The 15,358-nt window shown below is 40.7% G+C and overlaps 1 protein-coding gene and 1 pseudogene across 3 annotated transcripts in view; one reads left to right on the plus strand and one right to left on the minus strand.

The window, feature by feature from the left end:
* aatka (apoptosis-associated tyrosine kinase a) overlaps positions 1–4,624 on the minus strand; it is a 32,151-nt gene extending 27,527 nt beyond the window's left edge. For 2 of the 3 annotated variants that reach the window (XM_019261106.2, XM_027284980.1), the window contains exon 1: positions 3,930–4,624. In XM_019261106.2, the coding sequence (XP_019116651.2) occupies positions 3,930–4,011 (82 nt within the window). In that variant the 5' untranslated portion in view covers positions 4,012–4,624. The remainder of the gene's footprint in view (positions 1–3,929) is intronic. The other variant, XM_019261105.2, reaches the window with a different exon arrangement.
* A 5,014-nt stretch (positions 4,625–9,638) lies between these two features.
* LOC109139016 (immunoglobulin lambda-1 light chain-like) lies at positions 9,639–14,507 on the plus strand (annotated as a pseudogene).
* The last annotated feature ends 851 nt before the right edge of the window (positions 14,508–15,358 follow it).

Raw genomic sequence — 15,358 nt, forward strand, 5'->3', positions numbered from 1 at the left:
TTTCATGTGTGCCCTTGCAAAATGTATATTTTACAGGCTTATTATTATGGTTTTGTATTCCTCTGTATTTCTCTGTAATGCAGCACAGTGTTAACAGTGTTGCTTATAATTCATTCTCAGCCCTTGAACTCAAATTATTTTCTGTTGCCCCAAAAACATGAAAATGAAATCAGTATTACAATTATGCAGAAAACAGTCAGCTAATGGCTTAAACTAACGACTACTATTTGACTAGGGAAAGTTTCGGTCATGGTAGCCCCGATGGTGTAGCTGTGTTTATTATAGTATCATCTAGAGCATTTGACAAAGACCCAACAGAACAGAGCTCTGCATTCACACACACACACACACACACACACACACACACACACACACACACACACTCCAGGATAGGAGTGATTGGGTCCTCATGTGTTTAGGCTGATAGACACAAATTAGATGCATGTGCAAACCATATGCAGACATAGAAATATGCACTTGTGATGGCATTTCAGCCTGAGTCTCATGATACAGACAAAGGCATTGTGTGTGTGTGTGTCTGTACATTTGTGTGGAGATGCCTGTGTGTGTGTGTGTGTGTGTGTGTGTGTGTGTGTGTGTAGTGAATACAAACATACCTGAGCAAAACAAGTTAGTGTGAGTTATGCTGGCTCTCATTATTCCCCCCATATTTTTCTGCTTTCCTGATGCTATTGTTAAGCACATACTCCCACTCTGACACACATGCAGCGAATTCACAGTCACACTTTTCACCCAAATGTTTTCTACCTGTCAGACCAATTTGAAGTAGCCTTCCTGAACACAATAACACACTTAATGTGCTTTTCGTTCCTGCATCATAAACCATCCCTAAAATCAGCCCACCTCTCCACTTCTCTCCACCATGTGAGGGTTTGCCGAGATCTCGGGGTGTTTTAAGTGCAAGAAATGAAACTTGGCTAAGAGTTAAATAATGCATGAGCCCCTCTCTATCTAAAACAAGTATGCAGTTGCAAACAGACAAGCCTTCGACGAGTGTGACACCAAGAAAACCTACATCCCCACATCATCACACAGAGAGCACATAGCGGAGACATAGATGACTGCTTAAATCCACTTCATTCTTATTCTAGTTCCCCCAGAGGCAGACTTATGTAACTAAAGTGCTTGGTGTTACACATGGTGAGATGGATAATCAAATAGTCAGCGGTGGCTGGCTTGTACTGACCGAGTCATCGGGAGGCGCTCCGAGTGCGAGTCGAGATACCATTTTTAAACATCTTTCCTCTCCGATATCACCGTGATTATACCCTGCAGTGGTGTGTCCATGTGTTTGTGAGAGCACGTGGAAGCTTTCCTACATGTGGAATGTGCATTATGTATTATTTATTATTCTGTAGCATGTGGGAGTGACAGAAAAACGTGTGTGCACGTGTGTGTTTACTTGTGTCCAGAACGTGCACATTAGCTGCTACTGCCACCTCCAGGCATCGGAGAAGACTGCTGAAATTCAAGTTTGCCACAGTGCTGCATTGTCAGCTTGTTGGTGTATCACTGCTGCCTTCCAGGTCAGTCTGTCTTCTGTTTGGCCTGACAGTAAAGTGATGCATATTAATTCTGGTGGTGGGATGCAGCCAGGTTTTCAAATAGCTACCCTGTGCGAGCACACGCACACACACACGCACGCACGCACAGCTGCTCCCTCTCCTGACGGGAGAGCTGTCCGTGGTGCTGAAGCAGTAGTCAGCCAGGTGCAAGCTGCAGTTGTCACTGGTGCAGAATGCCACACATACTGGGCCACCACAACCCCCAACCCCCTGCCCGCACACAAACCAAGCCCCCAGCCTGGGCACGTGAAGGCCAGGATCTAAAATCCTTCTGCAGAGCATCCGTTAGTACTGACATCTTATATAACGCCAAGCAATATGACAACTGGCCTGGCTCCATGGTTGTTTTCCCTCTGTGTGTGTGTGTGTGTGTGTGTGTGTGTGTGTGTGTGTGCAGACGTAGAGCACACTATGTTCTTACATAGCCCAGGGCATCGGGAGGAAGTGCAGCTGTGGATGATGGCTTGAGGGGTGCAACAGTTCAAACGCAGTTTGGTAAATGTAAGTGTGTTTTATTAATCGACTCCTCAGCCTCGAAGACAACATTTTCAGCAACTACAGATGATGCTGTGTGTCCCACCCCTTTAAGAGACTCTAGCATTTCTCTGTCCTCAGCCTGCGCCATGAAAATGATTGGTTCCTCCTCACACGCCCCCCTCCATCGCCTAGACAACATTGATCCTCAGTCCAATTACTTGGAGGGAAACAGGATCGCTGGTGAGGTGTTGCGCTGATGAGAAATGTAGATCATTATGACAGGGGAGTGACTATCCAGACCCCATCCTCTACACACAAGCTTCATGTGCATGCCTTCTCATACACCGCCCTTCACCTAACCCTAACCAATCACAGTGCATCTTCCCGAGCCGTCACCCAGGCTGTTCATTCAGCCACTGTCAGCTTGAAGAAAGAAAACATGAACGTTTCACTGCACATTCCTGAGGGGGACATTTTTCCAAAACACGGTGATCTCCTCCAGGAGTTAAATACCAAGACACTTACATTAGAAGGTGCCCCAGAAGAGCTGCAGTTAGCAGGCATTTTACCCATAATTCAGCTGGGAACCATTTATCTGGCTTCAAATTAAAAGACTACACCCCTCTGGTAGGTCTGTATCATATTTCACCGCACGGAAGCAGGTATAGCCAGCTCAGCATCTGATCCACACTCCACCAGAAGGGATTTTGTCATGGTTTTTCCAAAATATCCTCCTTGCAAAATATTTTAAAGTAAAGCAGAATAGTATCTGGAACAGGGCAAGCTCTATTTACGAAGAAAACCTTCGGCTGCTGCTGTCATATCTGTCTTAGGTTATCAGTGATGTTGACATGTATTCTTTAATATAAATGCTCTATGTGACGGTAAAGAAAACATCAGATCTAAACATAGAAATATACTGTGTATCACTTCAGTCAAACTGCTATAATGTTGTACAAGTGTAAGCACAGAAACATCCCAAATCAGAGTTTAAATGAAGGCCCCTTTTGGTGTCATATTCTAAGAAGTGGGGAGTCAAGGAAAGGTGGATAAGGGTGGAGTGATCGGACGAACGGGGACCAGAGATCACTGAGAGTGTGCGGTTTAGGGAGGACAGATAGAGCCTGAAACTTGAGAGCCACTGAGCTCACCACCGTCATTTGTATGCTCAGCACACTGCGCTCAGTGCAGGGACTCTCTCTGTCCTGTTTACACTCTTGCACACAGTTATTTATTCTGCTCTAATTCAAGCCCTCGCACAGGCTACACAAGCACAGGCATGACTTCCTGCACGAGGGTCCCCGTAGCACTGCAGCAGCACCTGGGTTTCTCCTTCACCAACAGATCCTATCACCATACCACCCTCCCACCCCCCACCCACCCTCGACACCCAGGAGATGATTAAACACTGCATCCAAATGGACACGGAGAACCGCAACCTTCAAGCAGCGGAGCCACACACCCCTGTCAGCAGGTCACCTCTGTATGTTGTTGTCACACACACACACCCTGATCACACACACACACACACACATGTGTAGAGGCACTTTTAACCTTGTGTCAGCGATCAATAAGGGACTGAATGTAAAAAAAAAAAATCTATACCTGAGCTAATCTTTTGAGGTTAAGGCTCACTGTGGTGGTGATGATGATGCTGTTATGGCACTGATGCTGTTGCTGATGATGATGACTAAGAAAATGCTGTATGATATAGCAGCAATAGGAGTGTTTGGCCTTGTATCAAACACCAGCTTGATGATGATGAATCATAAAAAATAAAAAAATTAAAATTAAAACAATCACAAGCAGATCTGCAGCAAATGGATAAACGCCCTCATTCAAGTCATTCACCAGTGCGACCCTTACCTGTATCGAAGTGGGAGCTGAAGGCAAAACTGGGATTGAAAAACGCCGAAGACATGACAATCACATGTAGGGCAAAGACCATCCTCCTCGGTGCGTTGCAGAAGACAGCACAAGCCTGAACACGAAAAGGGTCAAGAATAAATTCCCAATTCTCAGGTGCGTTTGAGATTCAAGTAACCCGTGGTAGAAGCAGTAATGCGCAGCATTTTATTCCATCGCACTTCACAGAGAGAAAAAAATAAACAATCCTGCTCAACCGTCAAGTTTAGAGGATTTGGAGACAGATGTTGACATTTTACCACATCTGTTAGTTTTCTTTTATTGACAACAAAATCCTGTCTCTCGCTTTCTTACATTTGACTCTTAATCTGGACGGGTTTACTGTACCTATACTCGGTCACCCGATGAAACGCTCATCCGTGATTTACACCAGTTTTCATGCACAGTGAAATCTTGACAGCTCCACGCATTTGGTCATCTTCCATTTGTGTTCCCTTCGGAATAAATATCGTTGCCGTTTGTCCCGTTTTACATGTAAAATGCCGTGTTTTTTTTTTTTTTTTTTTTTTTTTTTTGGGGAGAGGAGCTGGTTTTTTTAAAAAAAAAAAAAAAAAGATGCGTCGGTCAGCGATGCGGATTTGGGTTTCAGCTGCGGTACAGAATGAGCGACATCTTGCACCAGAGTCAGGCAACATAACTTCCGTTTACAGCTTTCACAATAAAACACGTAAGTACTAGAAGAATTGGGTTTTTCTTTTATTTTGAAGAAAAAAATAAAGTGGTGCGCTCTGACTTTATCTGGCACAATTGACGCAGCCATTTCTCGAGGAATCCTGCTGGTGACCGTGCGTGCGCGCCTGCGTGTGTGTGTATGTAGTGTGCAGTGTGGGGTCCGTTATGAGCATGACATTTTATAGAAATGCTTCCATAGTTGGGTGCACATATGTATCATCATACCTCCTATTCTGATACCCCACCAGATCTGAGCGGCGAAGAAGGACGCACAAGACCAGGCTTTGGCTCCGAAAAAGGGGCCAGCACATAAACAGCCGGACTGCAGGCTGGTTCCAAGGGCAACAGCATGGTTGGCTTCCGAGGCTGTGGAGTACTGGGCCAGTAAAAGAGTCTATAGAGTCCATTGTTGCCAAATTGTTCTGTCACGCTTATTTCTAAGCTCATTGTTGTCATAGAGGGTCGATGGAAGAGACGTGCAGGTCTACAGGTGTGTGTAGGGAAGTACCAAGTGGTCATGTGACTTGAAAAAGGGGGAAAATTGAATATGGCGACTAGTGGACAGGTGAGGAATTGCAGGAAATACAATACAAGCAGAACAGGCATCGCCATGATGACAGAGTTTAGTGTGGTAAATTATGTGTCATTGCAAAAGAAGGAAAAAAATAATAATTAATGATTCAAACAGGTGTAATAAAATTAAAAGAATGCTGGCACTTGAATACCATCATAACAACACATGTGCCTCGACACAGTCAAACCTTTCCAATTGATATAAAGGCTGGGAGCATGAATATGCATCTTTAAGTGAAAACAAGTGTTGCATGTCGGTTCTGTGGGTCTTTCTTCCGGTGGGTGTACTTCAAGGTGAATTGTGCAGACTGTCTGCTGATCATTCAAATAAACCCCAGATATCTGGGACAATGTCTGCAGACATAACAGCCACAACGAGCGCTGTTTATGCTACACTGCATTTAAATTCCTCCTCCCCCATCTCTCTACATATTCCCTCCATATCTCATACCTCTCCAACACAAACATTGATGTACTGATGTTTGCTATTTGCCCTCTGCAGGCCGTCAGCGGTAAAGCAGACAAAGTCAATTGTGAAAACAGCAAACTGCCAAGCTTCAGCGTAAAAAATCACATTTGTCAAACGATTGCACGTCAACATTGCTTTGTGCAACGTGCAACTGTGTAAATTTTGCATTTTTATTTATTCCTACAATTGATTGTAGAAGTAATTGCATAAACTTTGCTGAAGTAGTCTTTAATATGTTATTTGTGTGGATTTCTTTCAGTAGTTGTAACATTTATGACTTGATTTATGACATTTGATGACATTTATCGCATGTACAATATAAGTTGTTGTTATTCTGTTGCACACTAGAGAGCAGCACTGGATTACTGTTAGAAAGGCATACACACACACGCACACACACACACACACAAAAAGAGAGCTCCTCTCTCTCATCAGCAGGATGCACCTGCAGGCCTCTGGTCTTTATTTATCTCCATGTAAATTATGAGGTTGACTGTCAGCTCCCTGTGAAACTGCCCTTAATTGGAAACACGCCAATGGTGCATTTATTACCATTTTAACTTTGCATGTGGCTATTGGTGGAAATGTGTGCAGAGCCACAGCTTATATCCTGTAATAAGTGTCTCCTTGTTACTTAAAACAACAACAACAACAACAAAAACGATGGATTAGAGAAAGATGATTTTTGTAAACTCCTACTTGAAGAAAATAAAAATATAGATTCAAAGATTTTACAAACTTGGAAGCATACCATGAATCCCAATCATTAGGGAAAAGGAGTAATACAATTACAGTGAAACTACTGCTGTCTTGAATGGGTGACCCATAGCTCCTCCTCCTGTCAGTCACTCTCAGTTTCAGTGTTGTATTAAATTGCTCCTCCAGCACCTCCTCTCCTCATCCTCCAAACCCTCTAATCTGTCAGCAGTAAGCTCACTTTACAAGTTACTGACACTGACAACATGCTGGGGACCCTCTGCACTCTCATCACTGCTCTAACATGTAAGGAGGCTGACTTACTGCAGCTTTGACCTCATGTTGGATTCATCAGTCTGTGTGTTTCTCTTGACTCCATGTCATCTTGTTGTTTCCAGGTGTGAGTGGTGTGACAGTGGTGACACAGAAGCCTCCTGTTGTGGCGCTGAGGAAAGGAGAGACAGCCACCATGGACTGTAACCTGGGAACTGTTACTGGTAGTACTGCTAATTGGTACAAACAGATTCCTGGAGGAGTTCCTCAGTATGTATTGAGGTTTTATCACAGCTATAGCTCTCCATACTATGGCTCTGGCTTCTCCTCTCCAAAGTTCACATCTACTCATCAGTCACAATCAGATTATCGTTTGATCATCAACAATGTGGAGGAGGGAGACTCAGCAGTCTATTACTGTGAAACATGGGACGGCTCGTTAACAGACGTATCACAGTGATTTACACGGTGACAAAAACCTCCTCAACTACTTCTGCTTTTTGAGTCTCGACACATCTGGACTGAGTGTGAAGCCACTAACCAAAGCTGTTTGTAACTTCACTGAATATACAATGAAAAATCATGTTCCCAAATCTTAATGGATTGTCACAATTTTCATGTTCATGGTGAAAATAAGATAACTACATGAATAGCATCATGAGAAAGGCCCCAAGCCAACTGCTACACACTGTTACAGAAACAACATTCAACAAATAAACCTGACCACAGTTCATGTAGATCCAAAGAGTCCTGAATTGTATTTATATCAGTCAGAACCATTTGGTTAATCAGAAAACAGATGAAACGTCTCATTGAATCACTCGGATCATCCTCAGGGACAAGGTGGTGATGGGGAGGTGCTGGGTTCTGTAATTGTAGGTCGAAAGACAGAAACACTAATGCTGAAAGAACAACATCCAAGAACTGACTGACTCGAGGAACTTAAGCTGAGAGACATTGGTCAGATATGTGATGTCAGATATGAATGAACAGGATTTGAAAGTGTGGGAAAATACAATTAAAGGAGTAGACTGTAAGAGGAAAGAGCAGGAATACCCACCAGAAAGAAAAGTGAGAGGAAAAAGATTTTACTTGTTGAACTTTTCTCAAATTTCACAAAAAATACACTTTTTTTTCTTCAACTAAATCAGGTGAAAAATGTGGTCGTTAGTTAATGCATAAAATCAGTTAGTGGGTTGAAGCCCTCCTCCCTTCTCGTCTCTCTCAGTGTCTTTATAAGCTTCAGTCTCTCTTCTCCTCACCACATCCAACCCTGCTCACTCTCAGCTGGACAGTAAGAGACGTTTACACACACACTGAACAATGCTGGGGACCCTCTGCACTCTCATCACTGCTCTAACATGTAAGATATTCTCCTCATTCCTTTTATAGACCATATTTTCACACACAGAAACATTTCACTCAGTATTTTTTCTCTGATGTTGACAGATGTTGATGCAGTCAAAGTGCTGACCCAGAGCCTGCTGTCCACACAGTTTTCTACAGGACAAGAGGTTGTTCTCAAATGTAACATTCAGAGAGATGAAAATTATGTCAGCTGGTATAAACAGGTTCCTGGTGAAGCTCCTCAGTATGTTCTGAAATTTTCACCATAGTACAGTTCACCCAGCTTTGGACCAGGATCTCCCTCAGACCGATTCAACTCTAAAGCTTCATCAAACATAGATTAACCAGTTCATCATTAAGAGAGCAGAGGCAGGAGACTCTGCTGTGTATTACTGTCAAACATGGGACAACTCTGCTTCGAGCTGTATCACAGTGATTTACACTGTGACAAAACCCTCTCACTAACTACTCTTCTGCTTTTTGAGTCTCTGACACATCAACTAATGCTCTCTATAACTACACTACATGAGACTTTAAGAATGACTACAAACCAGTTTCCTCACTCTGTTCTTAAAAGACCAATTTCATATAAAAGTTTACTCACTGATCTCTCTCAACACTGAACATGAAATAATAAAATTAAATGTTTGTTATTTTCTGCTTTTCATTTGATCACAGCACAGTGAAAAAACACCAATGAATGAAAAAGAAAGATAAACAGAGAGATTCATTCTTGACCTTGGGGACAAAAATATGTGGTAAATATCTGTATCAATCAGTAACTGGAAATTATGAATTCATGTCGTTTGTGGACTCAACACAATGATTAAATACAATAGATGTTAAACAGCTCTGTATTGTTTTTATGGAGCACTACACCTCCCAAATATAATATTCCTACATAAGTTTATGTTATTGTAGTTTTATAACAGTTTGTTGATTAGAGGTCTAACAGAGAGTTTGACCTCTCTGGAGTTTAGTTGACCTCAAACATAAGAAACATCATTAGGAGCCATACAACATAAAAAACATGAAATATCTCTTCATGTGACGTGATAACAAAGCTTTAAGGTCATCTGTGTATTTTATTTTGAGAGGACAGTTAACAATTAAAAACATAATTTGAAACAATTTTCTACAAAATATTGTAACCTTCACTGTATTTTATTTTTCTCTGACACATAGATAACAGACATATTTCTGTTAATCCTAACTTGAATATGATTTTAAATTCTCAAAGCTACATTGTTATTAGGTGTTGAATTTGCAATAAAAGCACAACAGACAGATGAATATTACTTTGACTGGTTTTAGTTGTTGCAGGAGTTAAGACGTTAGAATAATCAGACAAAATGAGCAAATGAAACTGAGTTTTCATCCTTCATCAGTGAAGCATCACCTCTCGACTCCTCCCTCTCTTCCTGCCCAGGATGCACCTGCAGGCCTCCTCTCCTCATTTATAGCTCCATGTAAATGAAGAGGTCAAGTGTCAGCTCTCTGTAAAATCAGAGGGAACTGAATTCAATCCTGTTTATTAGGAAGTGAGCAAAGAAACAAATCTGTGACAATAAAACTGCAGGAAGTCTTTTTTAAATCATGATGTCATATTTTGGGGTCAGGGGGGAGACATTGTCTACACCGACAATAATGGAGACAGAAAAGACTTTTCCTCTTACAGAAGATCAGAGACCAACTAATGTGACAAAGCATGCAGACTGAACCAAAGCTCCTCCTCCTGTCAGTCACTCTCAGTTTCAGTGTTGTATTAAATTGCTCCTCCAGCACCTCCTCTCCTCATCCTCCAAACCCTCTAATCTGTCAGCAGTAAGCTCACTTTACAAGTTACTGACACTGACAACATGCTGGGGACCCTCTGCACTCTCATCACTGCTCTAACATGTAAGGAGGCTGACTTACTGCAGCTTTGACCTCATGTTGGATTCATCAGTCTGTGTGTTTCTCTTGACTCCATGTCATCTTGTTGTTTCCAGGTGTGAGTGGTGTGACGGTGGAGACACAGAAGCCTCCTGTTGTGACGCTGAGGAAAGGAGAGACAGCCACCATGGACTGTAACCTGGGAACTGTTACTAACAATCCTGCTCGTTGGTACAAACAGATTCCTGGAGGAGTTCCTCAGTTTGTCTTAAGTTTTCATCACGGCTGGAGCTCTCCATACTATGGCTCTGGCTTCTCCTCTCCAAAGTTCACATCTACTCATCAGTCACAATCAGATTATCGTTTGATCATCAACAATGTGGAGGAGGGAGACTCAGCAGTCTATTACTGTCAAACATGGGACAGCTCTGTTAAAGAGCACGTATCACAGTGATTTACACTGTGACAAAAACCTCCTCACTAACTACTTCTGCTTTTTGATTCCTGAGTGAACAATGAATAATGATGTTTATACATGTGAATGTCTATGTGTACACGTGCATCATTAAATGGAAAATGATAGAATTAAACAAGCAAAAAGGTAAGTATTGTTGGAAAAAGCAGTGTTATTATATGATTCACAGACGGCTCAGAATTGTAGAATTTTCCTCAATAAAACTCATCAGAGAAGAAACCAAGAAGCAACAGCAGACATGACATAACTTCCCAGTATTCATTTTATCCTTATTCAACACAGACTGCCACCCAGCTGACAGGGAAGATACATAAGACACAAATATAAGAAACCATTTTTTAATAAAAATATTAGGTATCCCTTCTTTTTGCCAGCTCTGTCTGCAGTCTCAGCTGGATCAGGGTTCGATTCAGTTCTTGGTCATGATCTGGTACAAATTCCCTTGCAGCTCTGGGGCTCTGGGCAGTTTCCTGCTCTAATCCTGCATTGCTGATCACTTTTCAGATGTACTGCAGAGGCTTCAGACATGGTCTCAACAAAAAGACAAATTGGTAAACTGACATACATTTGTCTCTAATACTCTATGATCCCACCTTGACCACCATGTGAGAAAACCCTTGATAAATTATTATATTCTGTTTAAAATTTTGTGTAAACTCAGTCAGGTGTGGGGTGGAGAGTGATGCTGCACATGGATGATAAAAAAAATGTTCCCAAGCATACACACAGCCAGTGTCACTCTAACTGTGGGTGTACAGTATGTGTGTATTCTGTTTTAAAGTAGCTAGAAACACTTTAGTAACACTTGAATTAATCTGTAATGATAAAGTTTTTTTTTCAAAGAGGGGAACCAAATATAACAAACTAGAATGATACAAAATGTTATTTGTAAATCTCATTTATCAGGAGGTGGGAAAAGTAACAAATCATCCAAATCATGATTATGTGATATTTTGGGGCAAGAGACCTTCATGAATAGATGCAGATATTCTGTGGTGCCACATACATGATCTTGATAAAACTTATTCTACAACCAAGAATAGCTGTAAAATACACTGATAACTTTCTATGGACAATAGAGGTTATGAGATGTATGCTGTTAGATAAGAAACGATGATTTAACGTGAAACTACTTGCATAATGATGTACATTTATGAAACAGTGTTGAGTGTTGAAGCTCCTCCTCCTCTTCTCGTCTCCTCAGTGTCTTTATAAGCTTCAGTCTCTCTTCTCCTCACACTCCAACCCTGCTCACCTCTCAGCTGGACAGTAAGAGACGTTTACACCACACACTGACAACATGCTGGGGACCCTCTGCACTCTCATCACTGCTCTAACATGTAAGATATTCTTCTCATTCCTTTTATAGACCATATTTTCACACAGAAACATTTCACTCATGTTTTTTTCTCTGTATGTTGACAGATGTTGATGCAGTCAAAGTGCTGACCCAGACGCCTGCTGTCCACACAGTTTCTACAGGACAAGAGGTTGTTCTCAAATGTAACATTCAGAGAAATAATGTATATCATGTCAGATGGTATAAACAGGTTCCTGGTGAAGCTCCTCAGTATGTTCTGAAATTTTACCATAGTTACAGTTCACCTGACTTTGGACCAGGATTCTCCTCAGACCGATTCAACTCTAAAGCTTCATCAAACATAGATTACCAGTTCATCATTAAGAGAGCAGAGGCAGGAGACTCTGCTGTGTATTACTGTCAAACATGGGACAGCTCTGCTTCTGCAGCTGTATCACAGTGATTTACACTGTGACAAAAACCTCCTCACTAACTACTTCTGCTTTTTGAGTCTCTGACACATCAACTAATGCTCTCTATAACTACACTACATGAGACTTTAAGAATGACTACAAACCAGTTTCCTCACTCTGTTCTTAAAAGACCAATTTCATATAAAAGTTTACTCACTGATCTCTCTCAACACTGAACATGAAATAATAAAATTAAATGTTTGTTATTTTCTGCTTTTCATTTGATCACAGCACAGTGAAAAAACACCAATGAATGAAAAAGAAAGATAAACAGAGAGATTCATTCTTGACCTTGGGGACAAAAATATGTGGTAAATATCTGTATCAATCAGTAACTGGAAATTATGAATTCATGTCGTTTGTGGACTCAACACAATGATTAAATACAATAGATGTTAAACAGCTCTGTATTGTTTTTATGGAGCACTACACCTCCCAAATATAATATTCCTACATAAGTTTATGTTATTGTAGTTTTATAACAGTTTGTTGATTAGAGGTCTAACAGAGAGTTTGACCTCTCTGGAGTTTAGTTGACCTCAAACATAAGAAACATCATTAGGAGCCATACAACATAAAAAACATGAAATATCTCTTCATGTGACGTGATAACAAAGCTTTAAGGTCATCTGTGTATTTTATTTTGATCATTAAATGTTCAAGTCCAGTTTATGGCAAAGTGGAGAAGAAAAAATATATTTACACATGCAGCAGGAGGTCTGTGGGACCTCCAACAATGTCAACAACACACAGAGTTAACACTGTTTCAGGACTAAATATACAGCCTGAGGAGTCCACTATAGCATGAGACATTTTTCTACTGGTTTGATTACATTTGATTATTTGAAGGGAACTTCAGGCTGCAGCAAGTTAAACATAAAATGACTCTCATGCCATCCCTGCAGTCAATAACAGTGATGCAAGTTTATCTGCATTGTCTGAATGATGCTCTTTTGAAGGAGAACATTTTCATCATTAACATTAGACTGAATTCACTGATGATATCTGGACTTTGAACATCTCCACCATGAAAACAAAAAGATGCAACAGAAGATTCAGAATCAGTCCTCAAGTCCAGCAGTGTTTGTGAATATAAGCAGACTGATGAAGTCAATGACATGTTGACAGTGAAAGTTGGTCTCAACAGGATGTTTCAGTTCCACTCCCCTCATTAGTGCAGTCAGGAGGTTTTTGTACAGCCATGTATACAAACTGAATCACTGTGGGTATTCGACAAGGCACAAGCTGACTGTGACAAGTAAGTATTTTTAATGATCATAAACAAGATAGATTTGTTGTTGGACAGAAATGGAAAGAAAAATGTTTCTCTGTTACACTCATATGATATTGTGTGAATAATATACGTTTTTGTACATAAGCTTTGATACCAGGCTCTGTCTTTGAGCTGTGGATCTGAAATGATCACAATATGTAAAATGATTTCTACAAATTCTTCAACTTTTCTTATGTTTGTCACATTTTGATGAGATTTACAAGATTGTGCTTATTGTTTGTCACAATTTTTAACAGTGCAAAACCATTCTAGTCATGTCAGATGAGACAAGATGAGATAAACTGATGTTCATTCATCCCAAGAGGGAAAATCTGGTTGTTAGGCTGTAAGATTATCTGACAGGAGAATGTTACATTATGATATTAATACTACTTTCTGTAGATTCTGTAGTTTCTATTCTCTAATCTTCCAATGCTAAAATATTTTCTTTCATGCTGAGATAAACATGACTGAAGCCAAACTGATAATGTGAATTCTCAAAGAAACTGAAAATATTGCAAAACCACTTTGTTAGAAAACCGAGGTGACTGTATGAATGTTTGAATCATCATATTACTCAGTTTGTGATTTAACTCCTCTCATCCTTCAGTGATGAATCCTACATGCAGATTTAAAATGATTTAATTCAGTATTTTATTATATTGCAAACAATACTGATAAATCTGTTAATCTCTTGTTTATTATTAGTGATTTGGTTTCTAGTTTTTTTTAATGAGTCCTTCATGTCCTTTCAGGCTCCAGCCTCCCTCCTCCTGTCCTGACAGTCTTCCCTCCGTCCAGTGCTGAGCTCCAGTCCAACAAAGCCACTCTGGTCTGTCTGTCCAGTCACGTCTGTGCCTTTTGCAGATGTGAGCTTGTTGACTGGTGGGATCCAGTGAGCAGTGGGATCTCTACCAGCACCGCTGTTCAGCAACCAGACCAGACTTTCAAATCAGCAGCTATCGGACATCCAGACGTCAGACTGGAAACATGGATAAGGTTTACACTGTAAAGGTCTTTGGGTCCCAGAATTCAGAGAAAAACATCAACAAGTCCGGCTGTCCCACTGAGAATAGTAGAGGAGCACAATGACCATTTCAAATCTGCTTCTTACTGTTTGTGCTGTTGTCTCATTACAAGGTTACATGTTAGAAAAAGATGGTACTGCATGCTTGTAATAAATGTTGTGACAGTAGGTGGAGGTGTTGTATCAGCTTTGCAATGCTGCATTTTTCAAAACTCACTTCAATAAAAAAATAAACATTTTGTCGAACAAAAACTTGTTTGTATTTGTCTTCTTAAAACATCATTTGAACAGTTTTCTACAAATATTGTAACCTTCACTGTGTTTATTTTCTCCTGACACATAGATAACAGACATATTTCTGTTTAATCCTTACTGAATATGTATATTTAATTCTCACAAGCTCATTGTTATTAGGTGTTATTGCAATAAAGCACAACAGACAGATTAATATTACTTTGACTGGTTTTAGTGTTGCCGGAGTATAGACGTTAGAATAATCAGACCCAAAATGAGCAAAGAAACTGAGTTTCACCTTCATCAGTGAAGCATCCACATCTCGAATCCTCTCTCTTCCTGCCCAGGATCACCTGCAGGCCTGCCTCTCCCATTATAGCTCCATGTAAATGAAGGGTCAGTGTCAGCTCTCTGTAAAATCAGAGGGAACTGAATTCAATCCTGTTTATTAGGAAGTGAGCAAAGAAACAAATCTGTGACAATAAAAACTGCAGGAAGTCTTTTTTAAATCATGATGTCATATTTTGGGTCAGGGGGGGAGACATTGTCCTCACGACAATAATGGAGACAGAAAAGACTTTTCCTCTTACAGAAGATAGAGACCAACTAATGTGGACACAGCATGCAGGACTGAACCAAAAGCTCTCCTCCTTCAGTCACTCTTCAGTTTCAGTGTTGTATT

This window comes from Larimichthys crocea, chromosome XII (assembly GCF_000972845.2).
Source record: "Larimichthys crocea isolate SSNF chromosome XII, L_crocea_2.0, whole genome shotgun sequence".
Taxonomy (NCBI): Eukaryota; Metazoa; Chordata; class Actinopteri; family Sciaenidae; genus Larimichthys; species Larimichthys crocea.